Source organism: Pongo pygmaeus, chromosome 18 (assembly GCF_028885625.2).
Source record: "Pongo pygmaeus isolate AG05252 chromosome 18, NHGRI_mPonPyg2-v2.0_pri, whole genome shotgun sequence".
Classification (NCBI taxonomy): Eukaryota; Metazoa; Chordata; class Mammalia; order Primates; family Hominidae; genus Pongo; species Pongo pygmaeus.
The window spans coordinates 81,276,254-81,291,298 of NC_072391.2; the positions used below are offsets into that span (position 1 = coordinate 81,276,254).

Here is a 15,045-nt window from a genome sequence, read left to right on the forward strand (position 1 = left end):
AAGTGAATCTTTATGGTATATACCTTATATCTCCATTTTGAAAATTCATGCATGGGGACAAGCTGAAATAAATATGGACCCGTCACCGCCAGCCTTGCACAGTCACGTGCATTACACCACGTGACAGCAGGAAGAGCCTGGCCTACTGCCTACCCTGAAGAAGGCAACCTCAAATGTCAGCCCCACCCTCCCCTGAGTCTGGCACTGCTGGCTTCTAGGAGGATGTCCCAAGGCAGAGAAGCGTGGCCTGAATTGAATCTAGCAACCGGGGCCTGTGCAGGGTCAATGCCAGGTAGGACGCAAAGGAGCAGCTGGGTCCCTGTCTGCCTCTCCATGTCCTACCCTCCTCTCCCTTTTTTTTTTTTTTTTTGGTTATTGTTGTTGAGATGGAATATTGCTCTGTCACCCAGGCTGGAGGGCAGTGGCACCATCTCGGCTCATTGCAACCTCCACCTCTCAGGTTCAAACGATTCTCCTGCCTCAGCCTCCCAAGTAGCTGGGATTACAGGCACCCCCCACCATGCCCGGCTAATTTTTTTGTATTTTCAGTAGAGATGGGGTTTCACCATGTTGGCCAGGCTGGTTCTCAAGCTCCTGACCTCAAGTGATCTGCCCGCCTCAGCCTCCCAAAGTGCTGGGATTACAGGTGTGAGCCACTGCGCCCAGCTACCTCCTTTTCTTTACCCAGGCCCTGGAAGCAAACCTCGTCTCCTCTCGCTCTCTGCTGCCAGTGTGACCCCTTGTCCCAGAACTGGGGAGGCCACCGGGGAGAACTACAGAGCAGACAGTCCACTTGACTTCCAGGCTCCTTGGGTCCGGCTGGTGGGAGGGAAAGCACAGTTTCCTTGGAGTCATCCACCCTCTGTGGGGCACGAGCCAAGTGCGTGGCGGTGTGGCCTGTTCCAGGCATACATCTCCTTGGGCCTCTCCCAGCCAAGGGCAGAATTCCGGCATTTCCTGCGCCCTGGCCAAAGGACCGCTTGAGTCCATCACCATCACCAGCCATGCCTCCTCCCATTCCCTTCTGGGCCTCCCATCCCTGTGCAGATCCTTGCCTGACACCCTTGGTCCTGACACTCCAAAGCCAATTATCTGGGCCTCAGCCCCTAGCTCCCTTTTATGGATTGAATCTTGTCTCCCAGAAACATCAATTGAGGTTGAACCCCCGGAACCTGTGAACATAACCTTATTTGGAAATTGCATCTTTGTGGGTCCTAATTAATACAAGATGCAGTCAACTTAAGATGAGATCATACTACATACGGGGGTGGGAGGAGCTCACTTAATGATGGGTATCTTTTTAAGAGAGAGATTTGGACACAGAGGATACACAGGGGACAGTCACATGAAGACAAGAGCACACACTGGAGTGAGGCAACCACAAGCCAAGGAGTGCGGGCCACCCCTAGAACTGGGGAAGAGACAGGAGGGAGCCTCCCCTAGAGCCCACAGAGGGAGCATGGCCCTAATGACACGTGATGTCAGACTCCTGGCCTCCAGAACTGTGACACAACAAGCGTCTGTTGTTTTAAGCCACCAGAGTGCAGTTATGGTCATTTATCACAGCGGCCAAAAGAACTTTCCTCACCTTTGTACCAGAAACCCTTCGAACCGGCAGAGCCCAATGAGCAGCCCAAGGAGGCAGAAGGCATCAGCCTCTCCAGCATCTTTATGATGAAAAGAAATGACATCGGTCTCCTGGCTGCACACAGCAGCCACGTGGGGTCAGCCCCCGGAGGGCCCCTTCCTGCCCGGCACTGGCTGCCCATCAGAACATCTCCCAGACCGCTGCCACCGTGCTCTGCCCAAAGATGAAGGTGCCGACCAGCACAGACACCACTCCCCAGACCTCCAGGCAGCACCTGCCAAGTCAATAAACCCGTGTCAGAGCTTTTCTGGATTTTTGCACAAATAAGCCACACACACATAAAAAATTCACGATGTAGAGCCCAGTATGGAGTCATCAGTTTGGAAAAAAAGAAAAATTCAGAATATTTCCAGTTACCTGTAAGGATGGGCTTCCAAGACAATGGGAAGCAAAGTACTCAGGCAATTTTTTTTTTTTTTTTTTGAGGTGGAGTTTCATTCTGTTGCCTAGGCTGGAGTGCAGTGGCACGACCTCAGCTCACTGTAACCTCTGCCTCCTGGGTTCAAGCAATTCTCCTGCCTCAGCCTCCCAAGTAACTGGGACTACAGGCGCGCACGATGACACTAAGCCAATTTTTGTATTTTTAGTAGAGACGGAGTTTCACCATGTTTGCTAGGCTGGTCTCGAACTCCTGACCTCAAGTGATTCGCCCTCCTCGGCTTCCCAAAGTGCTGGGATTACAAGTGCGAGCCACCGTTCCTGGCCCCAAGCAATTTTTAAAAGCCCTCCGATCCCACCTGTTATTTCATAACCTCATTTCTCCCCAGTATTTTATCAAATAAAAAGACATGGGGGCCAGGCATGGTGGCGCATGCCTATAATCCCAGCACTTTGGGAGGCTGAGGCGGGCGGATTCACCTGAGGTCATGAGTTCAAGACCAGCCTGGCCAACATGGTGAAACCCCATCTCTACTAAAAATAAAAATAAAAAATTAGCTAGGCATGGTGGCAGTCACTTGTATTCCCAGCTACGTGGGAGGCTGAGGCAGAATCGCCTGAACCCGGGAGGCGGAGGTCGCAGTGAGCCAAGACTGCACCACTGCACTCCAGCCTGGAGGACAGAGCAAGACTCCATCTCAAAAAAAGAAAAAGACATGGAGAGAGGGGAGACACTACTTTGAAAAGTCCCCCCACCCTCCCTTTCTGCTCCTCAGCCTCTGATGAAACCCCACGAAAGTGAAGGAGAAGACGCAAGCTCTAAGTCACACACCATCTCAGAGGCATAGGGGACGAGGACGCAGGAGGCAGAGGTGGCTGGGACTGGCAGCCACCGAGGCATTTGTGAGCTTCGTAATGTAACCAGAGATGGGGTAGACAAGGAGGTCAGAGCGATAACAAGATTCCCACAAAATGGCAGGGCCGCCAGAGATATTTCTGGCCCCATTAACAAAGGCCAGAAGGCCGGGTTGTCATGGAAGGAACATTTCTAACCGAGCAGCATCTCAGCACGGCTGTTCAGCGCCATAAACATCCATTCATCTGTGCGGGGACTGTGAGGCTAATGTGCCTGTGGGCTGCGGCACTCCTGGAGCAGCGCTGATGTATTAGAAGGACCTAAAGCAGTTTTAGCAATAAAAATATCTTGAAAGCTCATCAGGAAAAACCATTGTGAGCTCAGATCAAGGGACAAAACAAAAAGCATGAAGACTCCGAAGAGCACCCCAGGGAATGAGCGGCTTAGTGGGTTACCAGACATTGGGAGGCTGGTTCAATACCCAAGGCAGGTTTAGAAACATCCAGAAACACTGCTCTCAATCCAGAAGAAACCGGGCCAGGCCTGCTCCTTTGCAAAAACCAAGCTTGGGCTCAATGGGGCTAGAAGGCCGGGGGTATAGGGGAACAGACCTACAGCTGGGACCCCAATTCACGATTGCTGCCATTTAACATTGTCTGTAGTGGGGTGAAGGGTGGCCCCCAAAATTCATGTCTACCTGGAACCTGTGCTTGCTAGCTTATCTGGAAACTGGGTTTTGCAGATGTAATTAAGTAAAAGATCTTGAGAGAAGATGCAACCTAGATTTAGGGTGGACCCTAAATCTGACGGTAGGTATCCTTATAAAAGAAAGGCAGCCAGGTGTGATGGTAGGCATCTGTGGTCCCAGCTACTCAGGAGGCTGAGGCAGGAGGATTGCTTGAGCCCAGGAGGTTGAGGCTGTAGTGAGCCACAATTATGCCACTGCACTCCAGCCTGAGCAACAGAGCAAGACTCTGTCTCAAAAAATAAAGTAAATAAAAGCAGAGGGATATTTGAGATGCAGAGACACAGGGAGAAAGCTAGATAAAGACAGAGGCAGAGACTGGAGTGATGTAGCCACAGGCCAAGGAGCACCTGGGGCCACCAGAAGCTGAGGAGCCTTCAGAGAGTCCAGCCCTACCAACACCTTGTTTTCACACTCCTGGCTCCAGAACTGGGAAAAAAATTCATTTCTGTTGCTTTAAGCCTCCCTACCGTGCCCCAATTTATGGTAACTTGTTACAATAACCCCATAAAACTAATACATCATCTCTTTACCTGTCTCAGCCTGTTTCCACATCTGTGGAATGGGAGGGAGTCACCCAGACCCTCAGACTACCCAGGGGTGGCTGAGGAAGAGCACGTCGTTCATGTGTACATCGTCCTCTTCCGTGAGTCAGACTCAGCTGTTCAGTGGCAAAGTATAGAGGCTCAGTTGTGTCTGATCCACAGGTCCGCTCGGGGATAAATATTTGTCAAAGGAAAGATCCAAATTATCTGGTCTCAACAGCATTGTATGCCAGGCAGGTGGGTTAGCATGGGGCCTGGGAGCCAGGGGCCTGGGTTGCATCCTAGCTCTGTCCTCACTAGCCTCCTGGCCCGCCTCCTCAGCTGTAGGATGAAGACATCTGGGTATGGTGGGGAGGTGAACATGTAAAAGGACCTAGCACAGTGCCTAGCAGAGGAGCCTCGGAACAGTGACCCACTGCTGTGATGATGGAACATGTTGTTCTGGTGTCTGGCCAGCTATGGGGCCTTTCTAGCCCAGCCTGCACCCTGATCCTGCCCTGGGTCCGAGCCAGGTAGCAAAGGAGGGTACAGATGCACCACTGGGTGCTTCCAGAGGCTGGAATCTACATGAAATCCCAACCACAGACCCTCAGAGTGGAAGGTAAGGCCCTTGCAGGACCCGGCATCACTGGCCTGGGCTCCTGTCCTGGCTCAGATGCCCTCATACTGGGTAGACAGAGACTCTCTTCCTGTGGCTTGAAGGTTTCTCATCTGCAGGATGCAGAGGATGGGAAATAGGATCTCCAGGGTCCCCTGAAGCATTCTTACTCTGATCCGGGGCACACCCAGGTTGCCATCTCATCTTAGGGACACTTACTTGACTCTTGGTCCTATAGGCTCGACGCCCATTGCACAGATGAGGCACAAACCTGCAAAAAAGACAGGGTCACCCCCAGTTCTTCGTTATCAAACCCAAAGCAACAAAGAGGTTCCGGGAGAAGTCCTCAGGGACTCAGGAGGCCAGCAAGGCCTCTGCCCACAGGTGCCCCTGGCTCAGGCCCCCTGGAGAGGCAACGCAGTGGAGCTGGAAGGACGGGGCTGGAAAGACGGGGCTGGAGTCCCAGCTCAACATGCCCTAGTGACTTAGCCAGAGGTCTGGCAGTAACCCACTTCCCAGAGCCCCATCTTTCAGGCAACCTTGGCAACATGCCCTCCACAGCAGGGTCTGTGAGGAGATGGTGAGAGTCCATGCCTGACACCCGGGAAGTGCTTGGCAACTAGCAGCTACCATTCTTTTCTTTTCTTTTTTTTTTTTTGAGACGGAGTCTCACTCTGCCGCCAGGCTGGAGTGCAGTGGCACCATCTCGGCTCACTGCAACCTCCACCTCCCGGGTTCAAGTGATTCTCGTGCCTCAGCCTCCCAAGTAGCTGGGACTACAGGTGCGTGCCACCACACCCAGCTCATTTTTTTGTATTTTTAGTAGAGACAGGGTTTCACCATCTTGGCCAGGATGGTCTGGACCTCTTGACCTCGTGATCCGCCTGCCTTGGCCTCCCAAAGTGCTGGGATTACAGGCGTGAGCCACCGCACCCAGCCTCTTTTTTAATAGGTCTGCTAGGATTCAGGGCCATGTAACTTGGCCTAAAGTTCCCAAAGGATCCTCTCTCAACTCAAACCTGTCCTGGGCAGTCCTTCCCACCACAGGAAATAGTGCTACAACTGGCCGCCCCGTCACAGAATCAGAATTTAATCCAGCAGCCCAGACCAGGGAATGTGAGGGAGGAGCCACGTGGCCACAGCCTCACCTCTGAGAAGCTCCACCCAGAGCCTGAGTGAGGAGCCGTGTGGCCACACCCTCAGCCCTGAAAGCCCCGCCCAGAGCCTGAGGGAAGGGCTGTGACACAACGCTCTCATCTCTCAAAGGCCCGGCCAGAGCTGAGGAAGGAGCTGCATGGCCACACCCCTCACCTCTAAAACCTCCTCTTAGAGCCTGAGGGAGGAGCTATGTGGCCACACCCCTCACCTCTGAAAACCCCGCCCAGAGCCAGGGGAGGAGCTGTGTAGCCACACCCTCACCTCTGAAAGCTCCACCCCAAGCCCGAGCGAGAAGCTACACGGCCACATCCCTCACCTCTGAAAGCCTCGCCCACAGCCTGAGTAAGGAGCTGCGTGGCCACACCCTCACCTCTGAAAGCCGGGCCCAGAACTGAGGGAGGAGTCGTGTGGCCACACCCCCACCAATGAAGCCTCCGCCCAGAGCATGCAGGAGCCAGCTGTGTGGCCACACCCCTCATCTCTGAAAGCCCTGCCCAGAGTCGAGGGAGGAGCTGTGTAGCCACACCCTCAGCTGTGAAAGCTCCACCCTAAGCCCGAGGGAGAAGCCACATGGCCACACCCCTCACCTCTGAGAGCTCCGCGCAGTGCCGGGAGCAGAGTGGGTGGCTGGTCTCCTCCCCTCCCTTCACTTCACTTCCCCAGTCTTTATCCCTTAATCCCAGTAGACCCCAATTTACAGGAACTAGGTCAGGTAAGGTTAGATTCTCAAGGGACTACATCAAAGACAACCCCTAAATCTTAACTCACCTGCTAAGAACCCACTTTTCATATTCCACACATCAGCTGGCCTCTTTGATAACCAACATTTCTCGTGACCCTCAATTCTTCAATCCCCCCCACCTCCGGGCTATTGACAAAGTTGTCACCACCCATTTACCTGGGACCCTGAACAATGTTTCATTTCGTTTCATTCCCCATTCGAGTTTTGGAAGACCTCTAAGAGCCTCTCCAGTGGTTTCTGTTAAGTTTCACCAATGGGCATCTACTTGTCTGTTTGACATAAGGGCTGCATCAGGGTGCTGGGGATACCTGGCTAAGGGTCCCCAAGCTCGATGTCTGCTTGACATGGTTCCTGTCACAGCTGAATCACAGGGTCCACTCACAGAACACGCACTGAGGGAGTCTCCACTGTGCACTCAGCACTTGCTGTGCGTGGGGCCCTGGAACACACCCCCCACTGCGGATCTGGGGTCTCTGTTCTGGGCTCCAGTGGGCCACTACAGTGTACCCTTTTCCTCTGGAAGAAGCATCCCTCCAGCCCCCACCTTGCTGGCTTCCCCTTCTCAGATAATGCTTGGGCTGTTTGAGAAGGTTTCCTAAGAAACCATCCTTCGCAGAAAGGGTGTTTGCCTCCAGGGCCTGCAGGGAGGAGGGGAGGGAGACATTCACAGGGTGCCTTGAGCCACGTGACTTTCACATATACAGTTTTCTTTTTTAATAAAACAAAATCCTTCAGCAGGAGGCACCAGCGGTAGCATGGACAGAGCTGTATGATTGACCCTCAGCCCTGCTGCACACTAGCTGTGCTCCCTGGGGGGGTTCAGGGCCTCGGTCTTCCCATCTATGGAGTGGGATACTAAAGGTTCCTCCGTCAAGAATGTCCATCCAGAGCTGTATTAGTCACTCTCATGCTGCTAATAAAGACCTACCAGGGACTAGGTAATGGTTCGTTTTGTTTGAGACGGAGTTTCACTCTTGTTGCCCAGGCTGGTGTGCAGTGGCGCGATCTTGGCTCACTGCAACCTCAGCCTCCCAGGTTCAAGTGATTCTCCTGCCTAAGCCTCCAGAGTAGCTGGGATTACAGGCATACGCCACCACGGATGGCTAATTTTGTATTTTTAGTAGGCTGGTCTCGAACTCCCAACCTCAGGTGATCCGCCTGCCTCAGCCTCCCAAAGTGCTCGGATTACAGGCGTGAGCCACTGTGCCCAGCAAGAGGCAAGGTAATTTATAAAGAAAAGAGGTTTAATGGACTCACAGTTCCACATGGCTGGGGAGGCCTCACAATCATGGCGAAAGGCGAATAAGGAGCAAAGCCACGTCTTACATGGTGGCAGGCAAGAGAGCTTGTGCGGGGGAAGTCCCATTTATAAAACCATCAGATTCATGAGACTTATTCACTACGAGGAGAACAGTATGGGTGGAACCACCGCCATGATTCAACTATGTCCACCTTGCCCTGCCCTTCACAGATGGGGATTATTACAGCTCAAGGTGAGATTTGGGTGTGAACACAGCCAAACCGTATCAGGAGCTAAAGAGATGTTTAATGAGTGAGGGAAGGTATGTAAAGCCCAAGCCCTGCGCCTGACTCAATAAACAGGGCACCTACATGGGGTCTCCATCCCACTCACATGTGGCTGCCACCTTCCAGAACCTTGACCTCCAACACTGGGAGTCCCCACAGAGATAAGCAGGGAAGAACAAGTGGGCAGAAAGCCTGGAAAGCAGGGGCCTCACCTGGGAAGATGAAGATGAAGAAGGAACTGATGCCTCCGATGATGCTGACGATCTCACTGAGGTCGGGCATAAACAGCGCCATGGCGAGTGTCACGGTGACCCACAGGACGGTCAGCGGCATCCGGACCCACGGCCCTGAGGGGTCGGCCAGGGCGCTGGGCCCCCATCCCCCCAAGCAGCTCCTCCTCCAGAAGTCCTGCATCACCGACCTGGAGGCCACATCCAACACAGACACATGGGCATCCCCGGGGCACCAGCCTCCACCTGCCAGCTGCTCCCCAGTCCTCCAGGAGTCCCCCCACACCTGCCAGGGCTCCTGTTCCACACTCAGGTGTTTATTCCCCAGGAGACCTTGCCAACCCTCAAGGGTTCTGCCACCATCGGGCAGGGGATGAAGCACGTGGTTCGCGTTCCAGTCCTGGCTGTGGACACGCACTCACGGGGTGACTTTGGGCAATCTACCTAAATCCTCTGTGCCTGTTTCCTCCTCTCTACAATTGGAGACGATGGTAGGCCCACAGCCGTGTAGCCCACACCTGGCACATGCTCAATCACAGCGCACATCAGCAGACCATGCTTAACGGTGCCCCCCATTGAGCCAGGCCTCACCTCCCCAGGAAGAGCACGATGGGGTAGACAGTTACGATGGAGACAGCAAAAAGGACCCGGGCCACAATGATGACCATGTCATTGCCTGGATAGGACATCAAGATGTCAGCAGAAACTTCTGTCCCAAAGGTCAGGAAGCCATAAACCCCTGAAGGTGGGAAAGGACGGAAGCCAGAGAGTGGATTAGGAAAATGCTGCCCCCTCCCCCACAAACAGACGGATAGCACCTGGCTTTACCACCTAAGATTTTCCTTAGGAGGTGACAGAAGGTTCTGGAAGGGATAGCCCAAAGCTTTCCTGTCCTAAGCCTACACATGACTCTGCTCCATGGATTCAAAACTCCTGCAGACAAATCCACCACTTATCCTTCTTTCAAATCGTTCACAGAGCTGGTGCACGGAGCTTACCCATAGCGAGTGTGTTGACTAGAAGCACAGAACACTTTGAAAAATACAAACACACCTCCCATGCCCTGTCCATCTCACTCCTACGACATCTAAAGAAAGCAGCTAGCTGTGCACACATTTCCAAATGGGGAAAACCAAGAGCCAGGGCGTCAACGAATGCCTAGAATCACACAGCTAGTTTTCGTGGACTGAGGACTAGAGTGCCAGTCCCTTTGCCCCAACAGGGTGACGCTGCTTCCGTCACCCCGGGTTGCCTGCCCTGTCCTGAGAGATCTGTCTCTAAGAGCCATGTCCCTTTCAGCTTCTCTGCAAGCCCTTTCTGAGAGGTCCCATGGCCCTGGCAGTGGGAACATGTGGAGGTGACACACTGAATCACTGAGTCACACCCTCTGACCCAGGGGCTACAGACTGATGGGACCTCCTCTGCTGGGGAAGGAGTCACCCAGCAAGTTTCCTGGGTAACCACAGTATCTTAGTCCATTTTTTGTTGCTTACAACAGAATACCTGAAACTGGGCATCTCATAAAGAAAAGAAACTTACTTCCTACAGTTATGAAGGCTAAGAAGTCCAAGATTGAGTGCCCACACTGGTGAGGGCCTTCTTGCCAATGGGGACTGTCTTCAGAGGTGGCACAGGGCATTTGCATAGCAAGGATGAGCTTTGACTCAGCCCTCATTCCCTCTTTTTTAATTTTTTTTTTTTTGAGACAGAGTCTCTCTCTGTCACCCAGGCTGGAATGCAGTGGCATGATCTCGGCTCACTGCAAGCTCCACCTCCCGGGTTCACGCCATTCTCCTGCCTCAGCCTCCTGAGGAGCTGGGACTACAGACGCCCACCACATTTTTGTATTTTTAGTAAAGACAGGGTTTCACTGTGTTAGCCAGGATGGTCTCGATCTCCTGACCTCGTGATCCACCCGCCTTGGCCTCCCAAAGTGCTGGGATTACAGGCATCAGCCACCATGCCTGGCCTGGCCCATTCCCTCTTCTTATAAAGCCACCAGTGCCATGCCCATAACCCATTAGTCCATTAACCCATTAATCCATTAAGCCCCTGCCCCATGCCTGCCTCTTATGTGGGCTGTTCGGCTGGACCTAGAAACTAAAATTGACACCAGACAATCCCATCAGCAGGAGAAAAGCCTACGGATCTTATTAATTTTCCTTGTCAATGGGATCTTAACACAGTGATGTCTGAAGAAGCGGCCAAAATGAGATGTTTTATACTTTTTAGACAAAGAATAAATCTGACAAGGAATGACAAGACAAAGGGGATCTGGTCGGGGCAGTGAATTTCTAGGGGAGTCACTAGGAGATACATGGGGTGGGTATAAAACTAGCAGAAGCTAAGGCTAGTTCAGTAAGTGGATTTATTCAGGTCCATTGCAGCCAGAAATCCTGCTTCCAGTGATGAGGACTATTTTCTTACCCTGGTATGGGGAGGGGGCCCCTCCCAGAGGAATTTGTATGGCTTGATGCCTGCATAAAGAGTCAAGTCAGCTAGCCCTTTCTGAAACTACAATTTCTCCAATTTTTTTTTTTTTTTTTGAGATGGAGTCTGTCACCCAGGCTGGACTGCAGTGGTACAATCTCGACTCACTGCAACCTCCGCTTCCCAGGTTCAAGCGATTCTCCTGCCTCAGCCTCCTGAGTAGCCTGGATTACAGGCACGTGTCATCATGCTCAGCTAAATTTTTGTATTTTTAGTAGAAATAAGGTTTCACTGTGTTAGCCAAGATGGTCTCGCTCTCCTGACCTCGTGATCCACCTGCCTCAGCCTACCACAGTGCTGGGATTACAAGCATGAGCCACCGCGCCTGGCCTCCAATATTTTTAACCCGAAATAATCAGTGTACCAATTTGGCATACTGGCAGATGGTGCGTCCTTCAACCCTTCACCACAAATGGATTAATCTGTTCATGAGAGCGCTTTTCTCGAAAGCTTCTTAAAAGCCCCACCTCTCGATACTGCCATACTGGCAATTTAATTTCAACATGAGTTTTGGAGGGGACAAAGAATCAAACCACAGCATTCTGCCCCTGGCCCCAAAACTCATATCCTCCTGACAGATAAATACCCCACGGTTATTCCAACCCTATGGCCCCAAAGTCTTCATTTGCTCCAGCACCAACTCAGAGGTCCAAAGTCCAGAGTGTGGTCTGTGAGCCTGTGAAATCAAAAGCAATCTATTTCCAGGACACAACGGCACTGCAGACAAAAGAAACATTCTCATCCCAGAAGAGAGACTAAGGCCAAAGGAAAGGAGTAAAGGCTCTAAGCAAGTCTGAAATCCAGCAGAGCAGACACTCAAGCTTCAAGCTGGAGGATCATCTGTTTTGACACCATGTGCCACCCCCCTGGACACACTGAGGCAACCCCACTCCTACGGCTTTGCCGGGTACAGCCCGCGTGTCTGTTCACAGGGGTTGGCACCTGATGCCTGAAGCTTTTGAAGGTGGGTGTTGCCCGTTGCTGGTAACTTCGCAGTTTATAGTCCCAGTGACAGTCCCACTCTCATGATTCCACTAGGCATTGCCCTGGCAGAGACTCTCTGCAGTAGCTCCAACCCTGCATTTCCACTTGGCATTGCACTCATGGGGGCTCTCTAGAGTGGCTCCACCGCTGTAACAAGTCTCTGCCTGGACCCCTATGCTTTCCACAACATCCTTTTTTTTTTTTGAGACAGGGTCTTGCCCTGTCACCCAGGCTGGAGGGCGGTGGCACAATCACAGCTCATTCCAGCCTTGACCTCCAGGGCTCAAGTGATCCTCCCTCCTCAGCCTTCTGAGTAGCTGGAACTACAGGCTCACACCACCATGTTCTGCCAATTTAAAAAGTGTTTTTGTAGCGACAGGGTCTCACTACATTGGCCAGGCTGGTCTTGAACTCCTGGCCTCAAGCAGTCCTTTCACTTTAGCCTCCCAAAATGCTGGGACTACAGGCATGAGCCACCACACCTGGCCTAAACATCTTTTGAAATCCGGGTGGAGGCTGCCAAGCTTCTGTAGCTCTCGCTATCTGCCAGCCTGCAGAATTAGCACCACATGGATCCTGCCAAGGTTTACCACTTATACCTTCTGGGACTGCGGCATGAGCAAAATCAGGGGCCACTTGACCCAAAGCTGGTGCAGCGAGGAACTCTGTGCCAGGGTCCTGGGAGCAGAGACATGAGCGCACGTAGGATAGCCTGTGGAGGCACCCTGGGTCTGTCCCCAAAACCATCCTGCCCTTGAGGCCTCTGAGCCTGTAATGGGAGGGGCAGCCTCTAAGATCTCTGAAATGCCTTCAGGGTCTTTCTTCCATTCTCTAGATAATCCTTTCTCTCCGTACTAATCTCCTTAGCAAAAGGTCACAGGGCCACAACCTTGGTTTCCTATCCAGAACACGTGCTGTACTCTACACGGCCAGGCTGAAAGAGTTCCAGATCTTGCTGCTTTGGTTCTCTTTTGATGATCAATTCCACCTTCAAGTCATTTTTTGCCTGTTCCAGCATAACGTGAGCAGCTAAGTGTAGCCATGCAGCATCCTGAATGCTCTGCTACTTGGATATCTCTTCCGCCACATACCCTAGTTCATCCTTTTTTGCCGGGGGTGGGGAAGGGATGACAGAGTCTCATTCTTGTTGCCCAGGCTGGAGTGCAATGGTGTGATCTCAGCTCACTGCAACCTCTACCTCCCAGGTTCAAGTGATACTCCTGCCTCAACCTCCCAAGCAGCTGGGATTACAGGTGCCCCACCACCACGCTCAGCTAATTTTTTGTATTTTTAATAGAAACGGGTTTTTACCATGTTGCACAGGCTGGTCTCAAAATCCTGACCTCAAGTGATCCACCAGCCTCGGCCTCCCAAAGTGCTGCCATGACAGGAGTGAGCCACGGCACCTGGCCAGTTCATCCCTTTCAAGTTCAGCCTTCCACAAAGCCCTCAGGCATGGACACAGTTCAGCCAAGTTATTTGCCAGCTTCTAACAGGTTTGTCCTTTACTCCAGCTTCCAAAACCTTGTTCCTCAGTTCTGTCTGAAACCTCCTCAGAATAGCCTTTACTATCCATATTTCCATGACTAACTACGGTATCTAAGAAGTTCCAAATGTTCCCTAGTCTTGTCTCTAAGCCCTCACCAGAATCTAGGCTTATTCTAGCCTGCTCCTCTGAATTCTTCCAGCCTGCACTCATTGCCCAGCTCCAAAGCCGCTTCCACATTCCAGGTAGTCAATCATCAACACCCCACTCTTGATACCAATTTTCTGTCTTAGTCTATTTTTTGTTAGTTACAACAGAAAGCCTGAAATTGAGTAATTTATAAAGAAAGGAAATTTATATTTTTTACAGTTACAGAGATTGAGAAGTCCAGGATCAAGAGGCTACATCTGGTGAGAGCCTTCTTGCTGGGGGCGGCTTTGCAGAAACCCTGAAGTGGCACGCAGGGTGTCACATGGCAAGGGGGCTGAGCGTGTGAGCTCAGGTCTCTCTTCCTCTTCTTATAAAGCCACCAGCCCCACTCCCATGATAACCTATTAATCCATTAATCCATGAATAGATTAATCCATTCATGAGGGCAGAGGCCTCATGCCCCAATCCCCTCTTGAAGGCCCCACCTCTCAATGCTACCACATCAGGGATTAAATTTCAACATGAGTTTTAAAGAGGATAAATATTCAAACCATAGCACACAGGAGTCCAAGGCTGCCTGACAGATTCACTGCAGCACAACAGCTTCCTAGATTGGAGGATATGTTGGTGAATGAAAAAAGACTGGAGTCAAGTGGCCAAACAGAAGCCAGCCGTGCCGGGGACCTGGGTCTGTGCTTCCAATGTGCTGTATGATCCTGGGTGTCACAGCCCCTCTCTGAGCCACACTTTCATCACCTTTAAAGACCCTCTGCCTCCCACACACAGTTTGTGAGCACCTGAGTCCACTGCACCCACAAATGTTTTGTAAACCCTACCCAGATGTTACAGTGTAATGACCGACAGCAGTCAATGTCCTTTGAACAGCAGGCAGCAGGGCTGGGGTGTGGTGTGTAAGAGCGGGGGCTTTGGAGAAGGCTAGGCTGGAGTTCAGGTCTCAGCTTTCCACATCTAGTTGTGAAACCTTGAACAAGTTCTGGAGGCCATCTGAGCCTCAGCTTCCTCATCTATGAAATGAGGCCTTTTCCTATGGACACTAAAGATTAAATGAGTCAAGATGCTCAAAACGTCGAGTATTGAGCCCAGCACGTGGTAAACTCTCTAGAGAGATACTTGCTGTTACTCTTGTTTCTACTGTCACTCCCCACCCTCTGCAGGGGTGCCTGGGAAGGGCCTTACCCGTCAGCGAATAGATGAGGCAGCAGGCCAGCAAGGACAGCACAGAGACCAGGGCCCAGTGGGAGAGGCTCCGTTTGCGCATGCTGCAGTAGATGGAGACGGCAGCTTCGTGACACTGCAAGACAGAGGGCGGCTCAGCAGGACGCTGGCTTCCCCTGGAACAGGCGATGTGAAAAAGCACTCATATCCAAAAGGTGGGAAACGTGGGATATGATGAGGTTTCTCTTCAAATAACCTGATCAATCCTTTATTCTTTAATTCACAATACACCCCCCAACCCGTTTTTCATTTTTCCTTTCTACCTTTGTTAC

The 15,045-nt window shown here is 51.9% G+C and overlaps 1 protein-coding gene across 1 annotated transcript in view; it reads right to left on the bottom strand.

Moving 5' to 3' along the window:
* Positions 1 to 1,651: 1,651 nt before the first annotated feature.
* SLC38A8 (solute carrier family 38 member 8) overlaps positions 1,652 to 15,045 on the bottom strand; it is a 33,090-nt gene continuing 19,696 nt past the window's right edge. The window contains exons 7-11 of the mRNA XM_054452634.2: positions 14,735 to 14,849; positions 9,019 to 9,166; positions 8,410 to 8,618; positions 4,990 to 5,041; positions 1,652 to 1,862 (exon numbers count right to left, since the gene is read on the bottom strand). Coding sequence (XP_054308609.1) covers positions 1,769 to 1,862; positions 4,990 to 5,041; positions 8,410 to 8,618; positions 9,019 to 9,166; positions 14,735 to 14,849 — 618 coding nt within the window. The 3' untranslated portion in view covers positions 1,652 to 1,768. The remainder of the gene's footprint in view (positions 1,863 to 4,989; positions 5,042 to 8,409; positions 8,619 to 9,018; positions 9,167 to 14,734; positions 14,850 to 15,045) is intronic.